Genomic DNA, 24,582 nt, shown 5'->3' on the forward strand with positions numbered 1-24,582 from the left:
ATTTCGACTTTGAGTAATACAGTGAATTGATAAAAGTAACTACTGTTTTTGACACTTACCCGGCAGAGAGAAGTTTTCATTACAAATGGGAATAGGTACATCTAGTTTTTCGATCAACAAACTATCCAGAATCGGTTCCGATGCTCCAACACTGATTTGTAGACCCATGTCAATCACAAACACCTTCCTTGCTTCACTTCTGTCAATGGTGTATCTGGAGAAGGGTAAACATGGCACAGTGATAGTGTGGTCTATGATTGACTGACTCATATCGTCACTTCACTATTGGTATTAGAAATCCGCTCGAAATATCTCAGTACCACACACACATGGGGTGTTGGGTGTTGCTATGTGACCTGATAAAACTGGGCCAGCGTATCTTGACGAGTTGAATAATTTTTATTGTTATCCACTACTTGTTTGGATGGTCCAAATGCGATTTTTTAATAAATCGACGTGATACGCCGCTTTAATTCATTCGTCTACTAATTTTATAGTCCTGTTAAGATCCGGGGTAAAATAGGTCTACAGCAACCCAAACTTGCCCTATAGAGGCGTATATATGCTTGTCGTAAGAGGCAACTAACGGGTTTGGGTGGTCAGGCTTGCTGACTTGGTTGAGGCATGTCATCGTATCCTAATTGTGTAAATCGAAGCTCATGACATCAATCACTGGATTGTCTGGTCCAGACTCGATTATTTACATGACGCCGACATATAGCTGGAATATTGCTGAGTGTGGCAACAAACAAACAAACACATTTATAAGAAAGGCACTTCAGAACTAAAAGACATCAATTTATCTTTTACCAGTAGGAAAGATTGATAATTTGCAGACAAACAGTCACATCCTCATAATATGTCTTGCATTTGAGTAGTTATTCATTCTCCTCATTTATCATGATTTATATATTTAAGAAAAAAACGTAGTGTTAGGATCAACAGTTTGCCATTATGCATGTCTCCGGACGTGAAACCTCGCACATATCTATATTCAATGAAATTGTAAAAACAATTATTGATGACAACACCGTTTTCCAAAGGGAGACCAAATAGATATAACAAAGATACAAAAGGTGCTCTCATTGTCCTACCTTATGGAAACCCAGTCATTCAGTTTAGTGGTCTTCTCTTTCCCTGTAAATGGAATGGCAGACATATCATATAGTTTGCTAAACAGTAGTGTTGTATACTTGAAAATGTGTTACATGTGAAAGGGATGAAGATCTCTATGAAGCAAACACGATGTGATTCTGACGCCTCTTATTATCAAGTATCATCGCATGTTGAGAAGCAATCGTATGCTAGTTACATTTGTATTTTTACATCTCTGGTAAAGAACATTTATTTGTTATACATGTCTTTATGGTAATTCATGATAACACTGCATTCAACTATATACCACTAAACTATGGATCTGCTGATCTTGCGCATCATTGAATCATTGAATCATTGACTCACTCAAATGGCATTGGTGCGATTCATTTGTCAACTGTATTCAGATTATCATACTGCTTGAATCAAAGGACTCACAGTTTCCCAAAATGGTTTTAACTTACAAACCACTACCTACCCCAGTCGTATCCGAGCAGGAGAACTGTCGTAGTGCAGTCTTCAAAGTTGACGGTCATTGTGAATTTACAAGGGTCAAGTTGTATGTAAGCATTGACGGCCTTGTTGAAATTCAGCTTCTTGATCTTAATGTCAACACACGCATCAAACCGCAGACAGTCCGGGGCTATCTCCATGTAAACGATCTTATTGATCTTCTCGTTTGTTATTGTTGGGAGGGTCACTGTCCTATTCAGCAATCTGCAAGCTGGAGGAACACAATGACATGCTGTATATCTCTAATTACTATACATTCCATTGCATAATGTTCCGGATTGATTTGTTTTAGGAATTGTTTATGATTCGAAATACATGTATATATTTCATTATCGTTTAGTTATGTGGCTTCACTATAAAAGTTAAACATTATATACTGTGAACGTTCATGTTCCATATCCCTCTTTGAAAAGTGTTCGTTAAATCAATCTTTATTATGATGAGACCAAAGGCCTATAGTTCATTGTCTGGGGCGTGTTACAAATTCATACATTTTCTTAGTTTCATAGCATGATAAATGACCATTGATAAGTTTCTCGTAGTTTCTGTACAATCACATGTCATTAATTTACCTAATATGTTACCATTTGGATTATGGTAAAAATTGTTTTTAGTTATTTTTCTCTTAAATCATTATACACTGGACATACACATAAAAAGTGATATTCATCTTCAATACAATCAGATCTACAAATCGTACAACAATTCAATTCAAACTATCTTAACTTCGATAACAATATGTACAACATCATACTCGTGTATTGCTAGTGTGCAAATTGTTTGTACAAGTATATTGAATAGCTCAAACATGTACTGTACAATCTTTTTATTGTCAAATCCAAACCATCATCCTGAGACCTGCAATAATTGACCACAGAATTCCAACCGTAAAATGCCATACTTTCTTATTGCGATATATTTGCATTTGAACAGTTTCCCACAACCTTCCTGACGACCCAGTGCACAGAACGTGCTGTTTTGTTTTATAATATGTGTTGGGAGATCATAGAGTATATTGTGCCAGACCTTTTCTTCACCAAATGGTATTTGTTTTTTTTAATATGAACAGAACTTCTCCTCATCATGAACCGCTCACTTTTGTGTCCAACTCTGAGCCTCTGCTCCAGTTCCTGTCTTGTGCCTGTGATCTGCAATCCCCGATGCTGGAGCTTCTGTTTGAGGATATCCCGAGTCAGGGCCTCAGGTCTGGGACAGGGATCTGTCTTGCCTGGAGCCTTAAATGCAATCATGTGTACTTTCTAATTTGTTTACCACTATACCACTTCAACTCATTTAGACCTGAGTACCACTGTTTAGGAGTACCGATGAATACGAACTATGGTGTCCATTCTGCCGAGATCATATATGCAAGTTACAATAACTTATAGATTATAGAGAGTGCATTTAATAGAGGCTGTTTAAGGTTTATACTATCGTGTGATGGGGTTGGAATTGATATGTTCATGACTGACGTGGCCACGACTGAAAATATCAACTCTTACCTGATAACCAGAAAAAAACATTCTTTTTCAATATGGTCCCTCCTTTCCTTTCAAATATTTCAACGTTATTTCTATATATGTTCCTGTTCATCATATGTACATCATGCTGAAAGGACAGTGGATAAGAGGAACGTGACACTGATTTTCTGTGACAATATTACCACATTCTTGCCATACTTACATCGGGGGATATGCACGGGATGAAGTCAAGTAGTTCTTCGATGCCCTTCTTTATAGCATCTTTTGCAAACTCTTTGGCACTTTCACGAATTCGTCTCTTAATTGATTCCTTATCAAACAGACCTCTGTAATCAACTGTCAAAGGAAGGAGCGGATGCTAGTTAGACAGACATACGAACAAAACTACCGAGCAATACAATTTTCAGTCGTCACTAAATACAGCCTCCAGACATCCCCTTTGTAAACAATAACGTCCAATCAATTAGGATATGCGTGCGAGATATTCGCAAAAAGGTCGCAATCACTGGAACACTTTTGTATGCGATATCAATTTTGATAAACGTGACTCGTCCCGATCGAGGGGACGTTTATTATGAACAGTAATGTATGTCTGTACGCTGTGTTTGTGCCTTGTCTCTTAAACTGAAAGTGGTAATAGTGGTATGCTACCTTTCCAGCAAAAGTGTCTTCTGGTGATGACATCGCCAAAGGCAGTGGGTGACCTTGTATCAGTGAGTGAGTATTATTTTACGCCGCTTTGAGCAATATTCGAGCAATATCACGGCGGGGGACACCAGAAATGGGCTTCACACATTGTACCCATATGGGTAATCGAACCTGGGTCTTCAGCGTGACGAGCGAGCGCTTTAACCACTAGGTCAGCCCAGCGCCCCTGACCTTGTATTAAACAGTAAATATAATACTAGGCTAGTACGTGACACTTCCGGATATGCAATTCATACCTGCGATAAGGAAACTGTATCAGATATGTTCCACAGAAATAGTCACGTTCGTGTGATATTAGAGGGATATTTTGACACAGTTTCTTCAAGATGATAAATACTAATGACGGTATTTACCCTCTGGCCAGGTTATCGAGCCATCTGGATGACATATTGGCAGCGGTGTTGGAAACTCTTCCAGGATGTTAATGAAAGTGAAGCAGTTGTCGCGGTCATCTTGGGAACAGAAGCCGGCCGCCACTGTGATCAGAGCAGCCGTGTCATCCTTCTCCAGCTTCACTCTGAAGAACAAATACTGAAGAATGTGAGATCTGAACATTACACCTCACAGGTGAGACATGTATGTCTATAACTACAATGATGTCATAATAAACCACTTCTCCAGTACAGCCAAGACAATGCCATTATTCCAGATGATAGCAACATAAAGAAACAACGGTTACACCTACGGAAGTGATTTATTTCATTACAGTCTAATTCGGGAGAAAAGCTCAAAGAGAAGCAGTGAAGCGTTTATCCATTTTGATAGGTGTGATGCTGACAGACAAAAGGTTTTAATCAAGATAAATCTTGGATTCGAACCAAATGTCAGCGGAACCTATCACTTTTGGGGTGTAACTTGTGGTACATAGGTAACGAGGCGATTTGTTTCCATGGTTGTGACACAGTCTGGATGTGAGGAAAGTCCAGTCCAGTTACGAAGTGGGGATTGTGGCGATACTCTCCGCGAATATAAGGGAAAGGTAGTTGACGTCCATATTGTATTTACAGACGAATATGCTTTGGGGCAGTGAAAAGTATGTTTCTCATCAGAACCCTAGAATTGTTTTCAAAATGACCAGGTCGCCAGGGAAATAGTCAAATAACCCATTAAGAATGATGCAAGCATAGTTCAGACAAGGGGCAATAGATGTATAATCTATAACTCTTAAAATACGGATAATCTTGACTTTCATAATACGGCTATAAAATGTTACAGTTTGGTTTAAAATGGTCCACGTTGGTCCAATGGTATACTCATTGGCCTTGAAATACATTTATGGAATTTTCCTTCAGGTAAACGTTTCAAAATAACGTGTTGCATTTCTGAAGTCAACGATCTCGTTGAGGCTGTGTTATATCACTGAAAACACGAAGTTGAATTTTCAATGAACAGTTAAGTGAGGAAGTAACTTCATACTTAATGACCATCTCTATTCCTCCTAAGATATCCAGTTTCACATTCGTCGGAATAGTTTTCTCCAGTCCTGTAAAACAAAACGGTTTTTAATAAAACAGAAAATGAAAACAAACAAGCTATCATTCCAAAGCTGGAATTATGTTTAATTCCCCGAAAAATATGTTTTCAATATTGTTTAACAGATAAGCATTACCATCTTTCATATTAACCATAAAAGCATAATTCAAAGCAATTCAAAACAATTCAAATCAAAAAAGTAATCAATTGCAAAGCAAAGAAATCAAAATCTGGAAACATTATTGGAAATATTTGTATATTTGCTGAAACTCTGGTGCTTTTAGGGAAAATAATACAATTAATTCCTAACAGAGCATCCATTTTTCATAATGTTTTCCTTGATACTGTGAGTTATATATAGAGTGAGGTGAATTCCACAAGTGTCACCAACCTGCATATATATCCTTCAGGTCACCGTCAATTCCAAACGACTTGTTGAACTTCCCAGCACCGACAGAAAATTTCAAATCGCAGGGGTCAAATCTTGAATATATTTTATAGGTTTTTCGGAACACAAAGAGTTTGAAATGTACGCAGCATTCCATCCCAAGACATTTGTCGTCAAATGTACAGTAGATGTTGTTAGGCATGGAGATCTTCATGAGAGGACAGGCTGCACAATAACAAAAGAATATAAGCATATAAGGGAAATGGTATTTTTTCACTTTACAAAAGTTTTTTTATTCATATGATTTTAACAATAGCCTGTCAATTTTGATTACCCAGTACGTAAGGGAGGTGATCATATGGCCACGGGTCCCCATATCACGTCAGTAAGTTATAGGAAATTCATGTGTGCTCACAGTTGGATGGCGTGGTTAGGGAGATGATCATATGTTCCCGAGTCCCTACATTATATCAGTAAGTTATAAGAACGCTAAGTGTGCTCACAGTTTGAAGGCGTGGTTAGGGGAGTTGATCATATGTTCCCGAGTCCCTACATTATATCAGTAAGTTATAAGAACGCTAAGTGTGATCACAGTTGGATGGCGTGGTTAGGGAGATGATCATATGTTCCCGAGTCCCTACATTATATCAGTAAGTTATAAGAATACCATGGGTACTCACAGTTGGATGGCGTGGTGAGGGAGTTGATCATATGATCCCGAGTCCCTACATTATATCAGTAAGTTATAAGAATACCATGTGTACTCACAGTTGGATGGCGCGGTGAAGGAGTTGATCATATGTTCACGAGTCCCCACATTATATCAGTAAGTTATAAGAATACCATGTGTACTCACAGTTTGATGGCGTGGTGAGGGAGTTGATCATATGTTCCCGAGTACCCACATTATATCAGTAAGGTATAAGAATGTCATGGGTACTCACAGTTGGATGGCGTGGTGAGGGAGTTCATTATATGCTCCCGAGTCCCCGCATTATATCAGTAAGTTATAAGAATACCATGGGTACTCACAGTTGGATGGCGTGGTGAGGGAGTTGATCATATGTTCCCGAGTCCCCACATTTTATCAGTAAGTTATAAGAATGCCATGTGTACTCACAGTTTGATAGCGTGGTGAGGGAGTTGATCATATGTTCCCGAGTCATCACATTATATCAGTAAGTTATAAGAATACCATGTGTACTCACAGTTTGATGGCGTGGTGAGGGAGTTGATCATATGTTCCCGAGTCCCCTCTGCCCTCATCCCCCTCTCGGTCAGCTCCGTCCTCAATTGGTCGTCCGTCATCTGGTACGGGTTGAAACACGGCTTGTTGTCGATCATCTCCTGCAGCACAGAATCACGTGCACTTATTTATGATAAATGTTATCTGTGGGTTGTTTCATGATACTGATTAACGTTAGTGGTTCAAATAGCTGGACAGTATATTACTACACTGATCTTCCATCAGGTTGCCATCAGTCCCACCAAACAGACAGTAACAATGCTTCACATGAGTCCAGCATTCAAAAAATACCTTTATTGTTCTTATGACCTCAGCCATCTTTTCCTGACTCTCGTCAAGGCCAAGAATCTCTAGAAGTTCCAAGATAGAGCCCATTTTCAGATTACGGATAGAGAACTTCTTCAAAAAAGCACCAGCCTTCTGGAAGAGGGTTGCCAGAGCTGCAATAAATAATTGGTGGTATTAGAATGTAGGTTAATGTGAACGGCGGTCAATGAGTTCAGGGCTTGGAATAATAAATAACTTATTAAGTAGTTCCCCATCACGGAATATTTTGCAATTAACATGTTTTACAGCATGTGTGTCACAAAGAAAACTCGTCACCGATTGTATCGATAGAAAAGACACCTACGCCACAACGTGTCAGATCTATCTGTCTATCGAAAACATACATACACTGAGTGTAGCCTTTTTAAGGCATCGATCTCGATCGATACTGCCAGCAGGGACTGTAAATGAGTCTAATGAAAGCATCAGCAGCATCTACTCACCACCATCTTTGGTTTTCTTGGCCTTTTCTTGGATTTGTGGTTTTCTATCCTGCATCTTTTTGAACATGGAATCTGGCTTTTCTGAAATAAAAGAGGTAAAATATAAAGTAGTCACAATTATAGCAGGTAGTTGTAGTTGTACGATTCATTCTTTATCATAAGCATGTGTTTATGAATCACAATAAAACAGTGATACCAAGTGTTTGTGATAATATGAGCACCTGTCAATGTCAATTGTTCACCTGAAACAAACACAGGGACATATGGTACAACTCAAAGTTGACTTTTGGAAAGTGTATGTCATCCCTCTTGTCATACGTTCTTGTATTTGGTAGCTTTTTGTAAATCTTTATCTAAATAGGAAACAGAAGTTGCGTTTCACTGGTTTCTAGTTTATTTTCAGGTCAAGAAGATACATCAGTGGAAGGGACCATTATTGAACGGTGCCAGACCATCGATATACCTGAAACTTCAGGTACACATCTTAGCCAAATTCCTGTTTTCATTTTGCCAATCGAGCACAAATTCCGATTCTGCAGATAGCAAGTAGGGGAGCACAATTAATGTCCATGGGATACCTTCTTTTTGCCTATATGTCCTGTCCCAAAATTTCACATTAATGTACAGTTAGAACGCACGGGACACATGTATGTTGCACGGAAAGGCCTTTCTGTGTCTTCATCTTTTACAAGTTGCACAGCTGAGATGCTGTGTTCCTGATTAATTCGCCGTTTTAAGAGCTAACTGAAATGTGAATTTGGTGGTAACAATGTTTGACCTGCTTTGTCTGCAAATCATTGTGAGCAATTTCATTACTGCGATATCTCGAAGCAGAGATCGATTCATCTCACCCAAGCGATATCTCCTGTGGGGGCCAGTTTGGATGAAAACATTATTTATCATGCATTTGTATTATTTATCTTAGACTAACCGTTTCATTGGCATTCTAGAAGTTGCAGAGTAAATAACGAAACGTACAACTTTAGGGATAACAAGTTCTAATGTTTTGCAGATGAAGACATTTCGATGTAGATTCTAAAACCGTTATCACTCAAGCTTCATAAGGGTATCGGAACATACATCGAAACGTTGCTGTATGCCATAAATCAGAAGTTGTTATCCATAAAGTTGTACATTGTGTTATCTCAGACTGTGTCACCTGTCTTATTTGAATAAACAAAATTAATATAATAATGTTTGACTTACTTGAATGTGGAACATCAAGTAAAAACATTGAAGTATCGGGAGCATGACAAACAATAAGTTTTTAACCGCTTTCACAAACATGCAGAGAATGACACATATATGTCCCTAAAACAGTACACTCGTTAATATTTACCCCATTTTCTCGGGAACTTCTGGTAACTCAATAGTTAAAAATGAAGTAACCTACCATTTTCGGCGTCGGCGACTGAGGTAGGATCTTTTGAGGAATCAAGATCCTCAGGTTTTTCAATTTCCTCTCCTTCTCTCTCTGGACTGGTGTCATTGTCCTTCTTACCATCCAGACAGATGATGCAATCTTCAGCTATAGTCTCAAACTGAACAAGAATTTGGAAATCAATCACAACAAATATATTGCCTCTTTTGTCTGTATGAAACACAATATGTCAAATATGTCAAATTATGTCTCAATAGGAAACATGTGTATGTCAAAATATGTCACAATATGTGTCTACATAACACATGTTCATATCATAATATGTAACATTATGTGTGTATAGAAAACTTGTATGTCAACATATGCCAAAGCATGTGTCTATAGAAAACACGTAACAGTTTGTGTTTATACAAATGCGCGTGTTATGCAAATGACACCAGCTCGACTTCTTACTTTTCGTGTTTGGGACAACAGCTAATTACATCTAGGATACATAGATAAATATAACCTCAGCAAGAAAATGTACATGTTTATGTGTCTGTCCCTTTTTAACAAAGAAAGCAAAATATGTCACCTGCCTTAAACACCAGTTTGTAGTCGTCACACTCTTGCACCCACTCCGGGATTTTGGGTAATCTGACCTCCAGGTAGCGTGTTGGGTCGACATAGCCACCCTTCCTTCTCAGGGCGAGGTGGATGTGCTCGTTACCCCCACACGGGGAGTTGGCCGCCACACCTATCTTTTGTCCAGCATTCACCTGACGCATACATTCAGTTATGATAAAAAAACATGACAACGTATTTAACAATAATTTTCAGTTTGCATAGCGAAGGAACAATGAATTTGAACAATAACAACAGTGAAAGAAGATGTTTAATTTCTGGAATGAATCGACGTACATATATAATTGAGTGAGTGAGTGAAATAGGTTTAACGCAGCTTTTAACAATATTCCAGTTATATCACGGCGTGTCAGCTTAATGTGGGAGGAAAGCCCAAAGTGATGCAGGTCTTAGACGTTTACCACTTCGGTGAAACCCACGAGCACGGGTATGGTGCTGACAAACCTAGAAACATAATCGGGGCGAACCGGGATTCGAACCCACAATCATAGGTTTCTGGCGTGCCCAAGGGACGCAACTCTGCACAGCGAATCGCGGCGCCTTAGACGACTGGGCCACCGTGCCCCCGTACATATATAAGAACCTAACACCCACCACAAAACAATGGACAATTTGGTTTTGCGTTTTCAATCTGCCTTCCACAGACAACAAACGAGAAGGCGAATATAATGTCAGATAATTTGAAGATAACATTGGTGACGACACGACATAAGAAAGGACAAGCAATTGACTGGTAGTGAATAGTAGTACAAAGGTATAACTATGATTTTTTTTAAATTATATCCCAGTACGTAAAGGTCCAGCTATATCAGGGGACCTTTAAATAATATCTTGGTCATCCAAACCGGTGGTTGATAGCATGATGCACGTTCGGTAGCACCCGCAAAATCGCCGAGCTTGACCACCCAAGCAAATTGGACATTATTTTCATATCTTTTACTCTAATGTTGGATAAACATGTTTTTCAATTTATGCATGTTAGGCCATTTAGAGAGATCTTTAGGTATGTACATAGTAGTATATAACGTGAAACGTGAGCTGCGATTCCAAATGTTTTTCGAGGTTAGAATATAAACTGTCAGTGCAAGAGAATAACCAGCTAGATTTTCTGCTTAAAGAGATAGCACTTGGAGTGAAGGGCAAATAGCTGTGGAAAGTATATGAATGGACGACTGTGGTGTCACCAGGTGTTCGCAAAAAGGGTAAGCATGCCCTACCGGTAGCTCCAGCCATTCATACAATTTTCACAAAAAAGTAAGTATTATTGCCTTTCGTCTCAGAAGCCTGTCACTGTCTGCTCCATGGTGCAATTTATACTTACTGGGCTGTCGACGTAAGTAGAGTCACCCGGATGCTGGACGTTTAAGGAGCTGTCGGGCTCAATGTTGGTGATGATGACCTCAGTTTCCTTCAGAGATCCTGCATTCGGGATGATGATGACCTCATTGGGATTGTCAGACAGCCTGATGTTGCCAGCAAACGGTGCAACAATCTGGGGAGAAGTTGAATATAGCTTTGTTGTTATCGACATATACCTCCAGTGAGTGAGTGAGTGAGTGAGTGAGTAGCTTGGGTTTGATGCCACTTTAAACATTATTTTAGTAAAATGACCACATGTCAACTTGCTCTGTTGTTACCTTCATTGCACATGCTTCATACATCTAATTGTGTCTTATTAGGTGCGTTGTGGTGAAATGGGGTTTAACGTCGCGTTCAAGATTATTGCACTTACATAGAGACGTACATGCCCTTCTCTCTGTCTGTGTGTGTGTGTGTGTGTGTGTGTGTGTGTGTGTGTGTACTTGTACTAAAGCCGATTTTATAGTGGAAGCCCACTGAGATACCAGTCGCAGTTTAATATATATACCGCACTCAGACACAGTATACAGACTCCGAGCCGACCAGTCCTTGTTTTAGACCCTCAATGCCGAGCGCCAGGCAGGGTAACAACAAGTACCAACGTCACACTGCTGTGGCAAACAATAAAACTAATGGAATAACTTGGAAGCCTCCGAAAACGCCCGATCAAAAATATCTATACTGAAATGATTTGACATATATCCTATCCGTGCCCTATGTGCAATATAAGAAGAAAAATTGGACCGGAATATGAACATGAAAGTATGAGAAACTTGTTTTTAAAGGGAACATGGTTTATGAAAAAAATATTATTTTCGAACACGTTTTGATGAAGCTACGCTAGGAAGTTTGGCTTTTTTATGAACGACCAAACGACATAACCACATGTCAATGTCGACGCCTCTTCACTCAAGGTTTTGTTTCGATGTTCTTTAGTACAAGAAATGCTTACGTTCTCCAGAAAAGAGATACTCCTTTCTTTTGATATTCTTTTGAAAAGTTCAAATACGTATTATTTCAAAGTTTAGGAAAAGTGTGGAAATACATGTATCATTTAAAATATAATATGTTTACCAAAGAACCGCACACGTTAAGTCTTAGCACTAACACAGGAGTGGAAGATGAAGACCGACAAATGTTACTCACGTCTTTTCCAGAAGAAATGGTCACATCTATCCCTTCATGCTCGTATTCCTTTCCACTTTTCAATTCGGAGGGGTAGCTGCCACGCCCATTGCATCCACCCCCAGCAAGTCGAAGAGTGCGGGGGAACTCCTTATGACACTTGGGGCCGAAGACACGGTCGATAAGAGAGCGGGCTGCACGGTATCTGAAACATTATGAACATAGATTCATAGGAGGAAGTGGGAAGGTCACATAAGGTAATGTACAAAATACTCCAAATTCCTATCTCCCTTTAACTTACAAACCACCATTTAAGGATTGACTGTGTATTTTTTTCGGTTCATTGAGGTATGAATCGAAAAACCGATGTGCAAACTGTATGAATCCGCGTAGCGGATTCTTACAAAAGTTTGTACATCGGTTTTTCGATTCATACCTCAATGAACCGAAAAAAAAATACACAGTCAATGCTTATAATTAAATTCGTCAACGTAAAACATGTTTTATCTACACTACTAGGAAACAGTTGCATATATCAAAACAGACAAAAATGACGACATTGATAAACATTCCAGGTGTAGGAATACATACAGTGGCGTGACATGAATCAGGTGATCGTTTAATTTATGCACATAACTTGACACGCCTACACAGTCAGTAGCCAATCAACGGAGAGTGGGATTAAAACAATGTTCATTGGACCTGTCAATTAAGGCAAGAGGCGAAAAGACTTGCAACAGTCAGACTGTAACGAACCGGAAGAAATATGTCCGAGAGAAGGCGGCTGTTTCAAATAACATGGTCATTTACTGCGTGATTCAAACATTCCTTCCCTGATTACGGTAAAACACAGTTGGAGAAATGCTAGTTAGAAATGAAACCCGAAGACATGAAAGTTGAACCGAGGCGAGCGGGAAAAAACAGGCAAGCGAGCCTGCACGTTTGCTGTTTCATTCATTCTCGGCCTTCGGTTTCAAAGGGTAGTTTGGACAATGAATATGCATGAAAGTCACTAAATGTCCTGTGCATGACGATACACGTGAGCAGGAAGGGAATTCCCTCGGCTGTAATATTGGGATTCCCCGACATTCCGCAGTAATAAAAGTAGTGCGTCGCGGTGGGCGTGGCTTAATTTTTTACATTCATTGGGAAATGAATGCAATAACACGTGACCAATTCAGCTAATCAGAATGCAGGGATTTCCATGAACACAACGAAAATTTAATTATATATGAATGAACTTTGAATAAGGATACCACATGAAAAACGAAATACATAGCTAGTAGTCAAGCATGCGTTCTCTACACAAATGCTGCTTCGGGTTGGTTTATTTCAAATGTATATCACGACACCCAACTATGTAATAAAATGAATAAATAATGCTATGCCTTTTGGACAAAAATTCATACCTGTGATAAGGTATCTTCCACAGAAATAGTCGCGTTCGCGTTATATGAGAGGATCGAACCCGGGTGTTCGGCGTGACCAGTGAACGCTTTAACCACTAGGCTACCCGACCGCCCCGACAAAAATATATACTATTTGAGGATAGCAATATTACTATTGAACAACAATCATTTTTATTGCGTGTATGCCTCCCCTTACCCTTCCTTCAGAGCGTTGTAAGCTTTCTTCACACTGTTGATGAGATCAAACACCTTTTTGAAAGTGTCCAAGAACTTCCCTCCCAGTTTCTTCAGAGGTTCAAGAGGAGCCAGGACGTCATCAACAATGTCCTTCAGCATGGTCACAACTTCCTGTCTCAGTGCAGTCTACAAAATTTGAACAGTACTGTTCAATCCATGCACAAATAGACTATTTGTAGGTTTAGGGGATCGACCATTCTATTATACGAAGGATTATAGTGGGGAAAACCGATATAAAGCACATGTTCCACTTCTGACACAAAACTACTGTCCATCATACACTCATGCTTTTATCTCACCTGTGGAGTATTTTATACTGCAATTGATTTCGCAAACTTTATATCCACCTGGTCAGTTCCTGATCTGATTGTTCCATAGGCAATGAATGATTTTTTTTTCATGCTGCAGTCATCAGTATTCCAGCTATTGTTCATTGGCCTGTGAATAATCCAGTCTGGACAGGACAAACAGGTGACTAACAAAACATGAGTGACGACCCATGCAACCGTGGCACAATCAACCATGTGAAAGAGTCTGACATCCCTCATCATCTTTAGTCAGCCCTTGCGACAAGCATGAAATACTGTGGACCTTTACTTCACTGGATTCCCCGAGGGCCTAGTCCATAATACAACACATACAATGAGGTGACGCCAGCATTCTCCAGAAAGGTAACAGTGAATGAGTGAGTTGGGTTTTATCGCCGCTTGAAACAGTATTCCAGTTATATCACGGCGTGTCAGCTTAATGTGGAAGTAAAGCCCGAAGTGATGCGAGTTTCAGACGTTTACCACTTCGGTGAAACCCACGAGCTCGGGTATGGTGCTGACAAACCTAAAACATGATTGGGGTGAACCAGGATTCGAACCCACGATCATAGGTTTCTGGCGTGCCCAAGGGTCTCAAATCTGCACAGCGAATCGCGGCGCCTTAGACGACTGGGCCACCCGTGCTCCCCAGAAGGGTAATATCTAGCTCCAGTGCATACAATATATATACATGTATTTTATGCTGCAAACTTTGTATCCACCTAGTCAGTCCCTGCTCAACCTGGTTCATAAGCATGATTGAAAACTGTTAAATGCTGCCGTCAGCTATTGTCCACCGGCCAAATACAATGGGGTGACGCCAATATCCTTGTAAGGGTAATATCTAGCTCTAGTGCTTAAAAAAAAACATATACATGATATCGAGCCACTCACCGCGTTACTCTTCCCCTTGGAAAACTCCGCTACAGGGTCTCTCTTCCCCTTCACAACCTCCTTGATCCACTTCTCCCCACCTTCCAGCAGTGCCTTCTTTGCCTTAAACCCTTCCTCCAGTATCTTTATCACCTGGGAAGCTAGGTTCATCCAGTCAGGGGGGGTTTCTGTTGAAGCAGGTAAAAAAAGGCTTTAACCCTGCTATTAGCAGCATTGATCTTTATGACGGATACTTAGTCAGTTATATGTCAGTGGAAAGCCCAAAGTGATACAGCTTGTAGATGCTTATCAATTTGGTGAAACTCTAGACCAGGGTAGTCATAACAGTAATACAACTACATACATGTAAAAGGTAAAATTACATGCGAAGACATGTCAAATGTTATCGTGTAGCTATGAAAATAACATTTGGGGGCTAATATACTCCTGGTATACTGCTAAGCCACCCCTGCTATTTTTGCCACGAGGTTGGCCCAAAGAATATGGCATGGAAACCAAAATATGTGCTATTTGTCGAAAGGGTAATTAAAAGACAACGATCATGACATTTTAGAAAGAGATTTTAATGATATTGCAGAACATTTCACTTTGTGTATTATTGACAAAATGTATATGTGACTCAAATATTGGGCTGCAGTGTGCCCAAGACAGCTGTGCCTGGTTAAAAATGACCATTACGGCTCCGGTATAACATACTGCTTATCAATAGCATATAAAACCACCACATGCGCGGATGATAATCTATACCCTCTTCCACATGTCCCCAGTGTGACTTCTGATGCTCTTCTGTACTTCTGTTCTGTGACTTCTGATGCTCTTCTATACTTCTTTTCTGTGACTTCTGATGCTCTTCTATACTTCTGTTCTGTGACTTCTGATGCTCTTCTGTACTTCTGTTCTATGACTTCTGATGCTCTTCTGGACTTTTGTGCTGTGGCCTCTGATGCACTTCTGTACTTCTGTTCTGTGACTTCTGATGCTCTTCTGTGCTGCTGTTCTGTGACTTCTGATGCTTTTCTGTACTTCTGTTCTGTGACTTCTGATGCTCTTCTATACTTCTGTTCTGTGACTTCTGATGCTCTTCTGGACTTCTCTTCTGTGACTTCTGATGCTCTTCTGTACTTCTGTTCTGTGACTTCTGATGCTCTTCTGTACTTCTGTTCTGTGACTTTTGTACACTGCTTGTGCTAGTTCCTGTAGATTGGCTACTGGTTGGTCCAGCTTCTGCATCCTGCGCCTCAGATGTGTTCAAGCAGGTTGAGATCAGGTTGGTGGGCCAAAGGGATGGTCGTGGTGGCCTTCTGCTGGAACTCTGTTACCAGTCGATAACGTTGTTGTCTACCGTTGTACCCATGTAGACAGGTCTGACAGCCAGAGGGTGGTTTTCAAAATGTGGTACAACAATGGGACCCAAGATTTGACGCCTGTACCTGTGACATGGGTTCGATTCCCCGCATTGGTACAATGTGTGAAGCCCATTTCTGGTGTCCCCCGCTGTGATATTGCTGGAATATTGCTCAAATCGGCGTAAAACCATACTCACTCACTCACTCTTGTCATTACCAAAACGATTTTACCAATTCAAAAACACTTACTAATGGTCGCAAATAATGTGTTCTTTGTCTTGTTAATGGCGTCTACCAGATTCTTTACTTCTAGGCCAATACTGAAAAAATACAAGATGCACACAAATTATTTCATTTAATAAAAATACAAACAATATGTTAAACCATTGCCTGGCGAAAGATAATCTCTCGCACTAGGTGTAACTGCATGATGATGTACTCACGTGATGACGTTACCAGCGACAGTAGAAATGGCCTGTTTGGGGTCTTTGTTGAACGTCCTAAAGCTATCAATGATAGCCTTGATAGCCTTATAGATCATCTTCCCTGCCCTGGGTATTATTATCGTCACTGTCTCCATCAGTTGCTGAAATGGGTAACCTAGTGATATTCTTCTTGTTTCTTTTTTTGAGAACCAAACATATGATGAATCATTATTTACACATGTTGTATAAATTTCTTTTTTTTTTCAGTTCAACAAAACCTCAGCCTACCAGGTGGTTTTAGGCGCCAATGGTTCAAGGCTCTGGTATATGCAAAATTACCAGACCCATTTACGTGGACTTCATGTAAACGTTTTGGGTGTTTCTCCCACTTTAAGCTTATACATCATGGCTTAACTGAAGTACTGTCTACAGCCACGACCAATCCTCGGGAATCAATACATAATAGTTCCCCAGGCACACGGACTAAGAGCATCCTGCCCAACTGACATCCAAATAGTAGAGGGTAACCTTTCGAGGCCTCAATTATGCTATATAATGTACTTTCATATACCCAAAGACATAGAATTATAATATTATTAAATAGAAATAATGCTCAAATAGAATTTCGGGTGGCTTTATAACAAGATGTTCAAGAACACACAAGTATTGCGGAATTACTTACATTGTAAAAGCTGAGCACCGATGACTTGACTTCCTTGTAAAGGTTTGTGATTCGCAACACAAGGTTCCTGGCAGGTTCAACAAAGGGAGGCAACTGTTTCTCATCCAGCTGGCCAAGGACTTCCATAGCGTCTGATGCCTTCTTCCCAACACTGACAACCTGCATCATACCACCCATACATGTACATCTACATTGCCAATAAGGAAATACTGGTTAATCTCCGTCTGATTTTGTGTTCAATGTGTACAACTTTATCAAACATCCCACTCACGTTTCTTTACGAAATGCTACACGACTAATGAAATCAGTTTGGAATCAAATTTGACATAATTTCACTGAAGTTATAAAATGTTATCGCAACATGATAACCAGTATGGCGTATCCATAGAAAAAATAATCCATTGGGCGTAACAGACAAAAATCCATTCTTTATAAATCGACAGTTAATTAAGACGTAACTTCACTCCTTCAGAGATCGCAAATCAATAACATGCCAAAGGCAACCGCCCTTCATGCATGGCAACATTAATGCTACATTTACATGATCTCAAAACCTCCACCTTATCTGGTAGCTCTTCCAATGCCGTCCTGAAACCTTCTATCATGTCAGCAAACGAGAACTCTCCACTGACGATGCTCTTGAACAGATCCAGACCTGCTCCTAGAGCGCCAGCAGCATCGCCCTTAACAGCATCGTAGAGCTCAACCAGTTTCTTGAGGTTGTCCACGCCGTACTCCTGCAAAATGGACAAGGACATGAGTGAGTGAGTGAGTGAGTTGTGTTTAACGCCGCTTTTTATAGTATTCCAGTTATATCACGACGTGTCAGCTTAATGTGGGAGGAAAGCCCGAAGTGATGCAGGTCTCAGACGTTTACCACTTCGGTGGAACCCACGAGCTCGGGTATGGTGCTGACAAACCTAGACACATAATCGGGCGAACCGGGATTCGAACCTACAATCATAGGTTTCTGGCGTACCATAGGAAGGCAACTCTGCACAGCGAATCGCGGCACCTTAGACGACTGGGCCATCCGTGCCCCCGACAAGGACATGAAGAACTGCACAATTAAATAAACCCTAAAAAGACATCTTTGCGAATCACATAAGTAATAATATAATATTCTAATGACAGTTGCATTTAAAAATGTTTTCAGATTTAATCAGATGTGATAGTAATCTTGTTGGCATTTTGACAATCAATTGTCTTCCTATTACACTGTAGGGCTCCAGACGTCTTGACTACTAATACGACTGAGCGTAGACATATGATAGAACGCTAGACTTTGGAAACAATATTGGAAACGTTTAAAGGCACATTAAAATCATGTGTTTACAGGTTGTGGCTGATGGTCCTGAATGGACACATCATGCAGACAGGAGTGTGGGTAGGGAGGGGTGGTGGTCGGGGAGAGACAACTGGCGGTAGTCCTAAATAGTTGAGTGCCAACAGTGGTTAAGCTGAGCAGACTAGATCCCACAGAAGTGCGATTCAAGAGGTTGCATTGTGAGGTCACCTGCAGCATGTTTAGGTTGTAAGACGCTCCTCCCTTGAAGCAGATCCTCCCCAAAAAGAATTCCAGGTTCTTTCCCAAGAAGCCAAGGTGGATGCGGGCGTAAGCTTCATCGTGGATGTTCACTCGCATGTGTCCGCTCAGAGGCGCTGTAACATGCAGTGGTCATATGCAATAGTACTGGAAGGAATTGCTCTCTTTTAAAGCTTTGAAGAAACACGAAATAAACTGTCAGATGCAGTATACAGAATATATAGAGACAAATAATATAAAAAAATGCAGTTCAAATAACTTCCGTTCCACAGAATCCTTCAAATGTAGGAATTACGAATTGCTTTGGATTGCTTTCACTTTGGTTTGCTTCAACATTAATTGGGTTTGGTATTCGGCAAATGTTTTCAAATGTCAACCTGACATAATAATCAACGTCAACAATGATGTTTTATAACGTCTACATTGGAATCTGAATTATGTAAATAATGAATATCTTTTATATTAGCCGTCTTGTCTTGGACAATCTGGAACGATATAAGGGTATATACATGTATGGTATTGACACGAGCATACCTATTTTGAAGTCTAAAGCGTTGTTAATAATCAGTCCAAAGGACGCTCCAATGGTTGTTGACCCAAGCATCTTCTTCCAGTCTACACTTGGTGAAGCCAGTATGAATTCGATCTTCTCATCAAAGAGTCCTCTTTTGTGTCGGTCGTGTACCTCAATGTCCCGCTTGCCAACATAGCGGGGATCCACGTGAAATATGGATCCATTCACAGGACTGTAATGTATCAATGTTTTATGTTTTCAACAGCTTTTCAGTAGCGTAAAATCAGTTCAATGTGAAGGAAAAAATCAAAGTCAAAGCTGATGCCAACGGACGCGGGTAGGAGGCTCGTGAGAGACCAAGTCTCATTATCCACAAGTGGATATCAACGTGGCGAAAGGATGCAACTGTAAAGTAAATAGCGTGGTGTAAGTCAACCAGGCGACTACTGCCAAAAAGGAAGCCAGAGGTACACAGAAATAAGTGAGTAAGATATTAGAATTTCCTGACACTTTTCACTGCGAGTCTGGAACAAGAGTCTACAGCCACAGAGCTACCCATCGGCCGAGTGAGGTATTGAGGAAGGTACAATTCATACAAGCTTGTACACCAAGACCTGCTGGCTTTGTAGGCAATATATCATGGTGCCACGAAAATGGGTAATGTATGACTTTTTTTAACACACAAAATCATTCAACATTCACCCTTCTTGTCTGTACATGGGAGCGATTATGGCAGCCTTTGGGTGGGCCTGGTATTGTAGCAGAGCTTCATATCGGACCTTCTCGTCGTCATCGTACAAGGCTGTCTTTAACATCAGATGTGCTGCCTGCAACAGGGGATATATAATTCATACATACAGGCTCTCTTCAACATCAGATGTGCTGCCAGCAACAGCGGATATATCATTCATACATGTACAACTGTCTTCAACATCAGATGTGCTGCCTGCAACAGGGAATATATCATTCACACATGCAGGCTGTCTTCAACATCAGATGTGCTGCCTGCAACAGGTGATATATCATTCATACATACAGGTTGTCTTCAACATCAGATGTGCTGCCAGCAACAGCGGATATATCATTCATACATGCACAACTGTCTTCAACATCAGATGTGCTGCCTGCAACAGGGAATATATCATTCACACATGCACAACTGTCTTCAACATCAGATGTGCTGCCAGCAACAGGTGATATATCATTCATACATACAGGCTGTCTTCAACATCAGATGTGCTGCCTGCAACACGGAATATATCATTCATACATGCACAACTGTCTTTAACATCAGATGTGCTGACTGCAACAGGTGATATATCTTTCATACATGCCTAACATGCATATCTGCCCATTTCAGGTCGTGTTCAACGTTACTGAGAAACTTAACCATGCCTGTTTATATTGCCAACATAATGTGCAGACTTTGTATCCTGGGTTCGAGCATCAATCAAATAAAGCAAATGTTGAAGGAGTAAGATCGTAATTTTGCATGGTCAGACAATATAATTAAAGCTTCTACTTGAGATCTCGAATTAAAGTATGGTCATGGCGACTTGCAAAATTCAGAGATTTCGCTACAGAAAATATTCGGTTTTGAAAGTGTACTGTCTCAACTGTGTAAATCATTTGAAGTATTGTTTAAAAGTTAGTTTAAAATCATTTTCAATACCCCTTCGTGTCGGTACTTCCTCATGGCATGTATCCCAGCTCGCTTCACCCACTGAGAGTTGGTGGTGTTGACATGTGACACAATCATATCAAATGATTGGTCGAGACCGGCATTACCCAGAGACCCCAGCAAGATAACTCTCCAGCGGTCGTCATCAAGGACTTCACGTTCTGTCATGGTGGACCGTTTCTGACGGAACATCCAGGGATCTGGAACAGATTTGTAGATACGTAATCGACAACTGAATGATGATCATGGTTAGTTTTTAGGGCTGCAGTATGAATATTAAGGCTATGTCAGTCGGTCTGAAAGAACAGTATCAGTCACAGAGAAACCTATGACTGGAATATGCAAAGATACGGGTACGACGAAACACGATCGGCAGAGCCACAGAGCCTAGCCAAAAATCACATGTCAGAAGGCTCTTACAAATAAAACAGGGTGCTTGGGACCTATTCTGGCCGGGAAACACTTTGGAGAGCACATTCAGAAGCGTGTTTGCCTGCAGCCCAATATTGTTATATATGTACTTGCCACGAAGCCTTTGTGTTGTAATTGTTAATTTAACAAAGCAATATGTTACTTGTCTGCTGACTCACTTTCATCATCGTGTACAGTTTGGCAATGACTCGTTATAGGTTGGCAAATGATGTAAAATACCAGATTTCGCTGTGGAAAATTGTACTTACCTAAGATGTCATGTATTCTCTGATAATCACGACTTAAAAACACGATAGATGTGTTAATTATTCCTCGAAATGTCTGTGATGATGCATGAGACGATGTTCTTGTCAAATATGTATTCACGTTAGTATCTGTGGATGTATTCTCAATCCAAACGTAATTCTCACCGTGCAATCCGAGCCAACCCTCCAGCTTCAGGACAATATCAACCGCTTCCTCCTTCCTCCCAGCGTCCAACAGTCGCCTTGCAACCACCCCCAATGCCAGCACCATTCTGTGATATGTTTCTTGTTCCTGTAAAGCCACGGGGGCCTTCTCGCGCTCAAAACACAGGCTCTTCAGTTTCGTGATGATATTCTGTACAAAATGTGAAAAAATACCCGAATAATCGTGGATATAAGTTCAAACCGCATCGTTCAGATCCCTTTGGACTTTCTCCCACATTAAGTTGACACTCCGTGAATTAACAGTATAACTGGTCTTAGAAGCCTTGTTCGCGGCTACCAAAGTTAAAGACACTTTGTTTGATCAGCGTTCTTGAGAAGAATAACAGTTACGTGATTTGTGGAGACTTCAGACTTCGTGTAATATCGAGTATAACAAAAGGAAACATTGCTATAACAATTCTGTCTGCACATTTACACACCATATAGTCGGCGCTTCTCTGTTCAATCGTGACAAAAGGACAAGGCTTTATAAGGGGAACATGATATTTAAGTGTAGGATCACACATATTTACATTTACGTCTATAGGTGATCCCGTGAATAACATGATCTTGTAACTATTATACCACATATATTTACACTTTCATCTTTCAGTGGTTCATCAAGTGAGATAACATACATTATTTGGTTGTAACTGTTATATCACACATATTTACACTTTCGTCTATCGGTGGTCGATCGAGTGAGATAACGTACATCATTTGGTTGTAACTGTTATATCACACATATTTACACTTTCGTCTATCGGTGGTCGATCGAGTGAGATGATGTACAACATGAGCTTGTAACTGTTATATCACACATATTTACACTTACGTCTATCGGTGGTCGATCGAGTGAGATGATGTACAACATGAGCTTGTAACTGTTATATCACACATATTTACACTTACGTCTATAGGTGGTCCATCAAGTGAGATTATGTACAACATGAGCTTGTGACTGTTATATCACACATATTTACACTTACGTCTATCGGTGGTCCATCCAATGCAAAGATGTGGAACATGGGCTTGTAAGTGTTATATCACACATATTTACACTTACGTCTATCGGTGGTCCATCAAGTGAGATAACGTACATCATTTGGTTGTAACTGTTATATCACACATATTTACACTTTCGTCTATCGGTGGTCGATCGAGTGAGATGATGTACAACATGAGCTTGTGACTGTTATATCACACATATTTACACTTACGTCTATCGGTGGTCCATCAAGTGAGATTATGTACAACATGAGCTTGTGACTGTTATATCACACATATTTACACTTACGTCTATCGGTGGTCCATCAAGTGAGATTATGTACAACATGAGCTTGTGACTGTTATATCACACATATTTACACTTACGTCTATCGGTGGTCCATCAAGTGAGATGATATGGAACATGAGTCTCTTCACCAGGGAGGAGTCGGGTCTGGATCTGTTGAGGACAAGGTCTAGCAGGAGCTGCTGGGACAGGTCTGTGGTCAGACTGGCGATAGCATCAAACATATGGTTCTGGTCCTGGAATGTCTTGGTCAGTCTGAAAGAAAAGGATGGTAACTTGTAAGCATAAGGGTTTACTAATACTCAAGTGTGCTAGACTATGCATCACTTCAGGGCAAAATAAGTAAGCTACACAGATAACGATAACTCATCTTCGCTGAGGTCACCATGAAAGGACTATTGCTTTTTCGCAACATAGCAACCAGCTATTTTCTGTAAAACTCGCATCTTAAATGGGGTAACGGGGATATTTACTGGTACCCAAAAGGACCTACATTGTACATCAAGTCCACAAAAAAGGGAATAATGTGGTAGATAATGTCATTCAGCTTTGATAGTGTTTACAAATACTATTTATTTGATATATTTATTAGTAGAAAAATAAATGCACTTTTCGATGGTAAAGGATTAACTTTCTGGGCCGTTTTAATACGAAAATAATTTGAAATAATGTACATAACAAAATTTGTATGCATACATGTAAGCAGAAGTTTCCTTTCACCATTGCTTTCGTAACTGACAATACAATATTGATCTATATAATGTCATTTCCTTCAAACTGTTTCAATTTGTGTACTTTAAGGGTCTATTCACCTCGGCCTATCTGTCAGGTACTTTTCAGCAAGAAGAACCAAGGCCTGGTCAGGTAAGTCTTGGAGAACAGATACAATTCTCGTGAAGCATTTGTCCAACTTCTTCGAACCTGAAAAAAAGCACAAACATTTTAAATAATCTAGATTCTTCTTTTATTACCAAAATTAAGATAGCTCTAATCGCAAAAAAACCCAATGAAGAGTGAGATGTTGTTTATTTCAAGATAAAATATTGTTCTATCAGCGCGTTATTGCTGAAGATTTGGACATGCGCTCGAAACTAGATGACGTTGTATATTGGACGACGTTATTTTTACGCAGATAAACGCGTTGAAAAATCGCATCCAAAAGCGGGAGAGATTAGACAATAAAACACTGCAAGGAGTATAGA

General features: G+C 40.1%; 1 protein-coding gene across 1 annotated transcript in view; it reads right to left on the bottom strand.

The window, feature by feature from the left end:
• Positions 1–24,582, bottom strand: part of LOC139471162 (uncharacterized) — a 132,130-nt gene that overhangs the window by 85,486 nt on the left and 22,062 nt on the right. Inside the window, exons 11-38 of the mRNA XM_071253435.1 lie at positions 24,193–24,301; positions 23,461–23,635; positions 22,048–22,237; positions 21,197–21,405; positions 20,227–20,351; positions 19,545–19,756; positions 18,981–19,126; positions 18,025–18,201; positions 17,465–17,623; positions 16,801–16,943; positions 16,607–16,677; positions 15,012–15,178; positions 13,769–13,935; positions 12,185–12,368; positions 11,001–11,171; positions 9,634–9,813; positions 9,068–9,215; positions 7,675–7,755; positions 7,196–7,344; positions 6,867–7,005; positions 5,662–5,883; positions 5,214–5,280; positions 4,151–4,314; positions 3,292–3,425; positions 2,705–2,843; positions 1,574–1,819; positions 1,095–1,137; positions 60–214 (exon numbers count right to left, since the gene is read on the bottom strand). Coding sequence (XP_071109536.1) covers positions 60–214; positions 1,095–1,137; positions 1,574–1,819; positions 2,705–2,843; positions 3,292–3,425; positions 4,151–4,314; positions 5,214–5,280; positions 5,662–5,883; positions 6,867–7,005; positions 7,196–7,344; positions 7,675–7,755; positions 9,068–9,215; positions 9,634–9,813; positions 11,001–11,171; positions 12,185–12,368; positions 13,769–13,935; positions 15,012–15,178; positions 16,607–16,677; positions 16,801–16,943; positions 17,465–17,623; positions 18,025–18,201; positions 18,981–19,126; positions 19,545–19,756; positions 20,227–20,351; positions 21,197–21,405; positions 22,048–22,237; positions 23,461–23,635; positions 24,193–24,301 — 4,272 coding nt within the window. The remainder of the gene's footprint in view (positions 1–59; positions 215–1,094; positions 1,138–1,573; positions 1,820–2,704; positions 2,844–3,291; positions 3,426–4,150; positions 4,315–5,213; positions 5,281–5,661; positions 5,884–6,866; positions 7,006–7,195; positions 7,345–7,674; positions 7,756–9,067; positions 9,216–9,633; positions 9,814–11,000; positions 11,172–12,184; positions 12,369–13,768; positions 13,936–15,011; positions 15,179–16,606; positions 16,678–16,800; positions 16,944–17,464; positions 17,624–18,024; positions 18,202–18,980; positions 19,127–19,544; positions 19,757–20,226; positions 20,352–21,196; positions 21,406–22,047; positions 22,238–23,460; positions 23,636–24,192; positions 24,302–24,582) is intronic.

Source organism: Haliotis cracherodii, unplaced genomic scaffold (genome assembly GCF_022045235.1).
Source record: "Haliotis cracherodii isolate W230 unplaced genomic scaffold, xgHalCrac1.p SCAF_22, whole genome shotgun sequence".
Taxonomy (NCBI): domain Eukaryota; kingdom Metazoa; phylum Mollusca; class Gastropoda; order Lepetellida; family Haliotidae; genus Haliotis; species Haliotis cracherodii.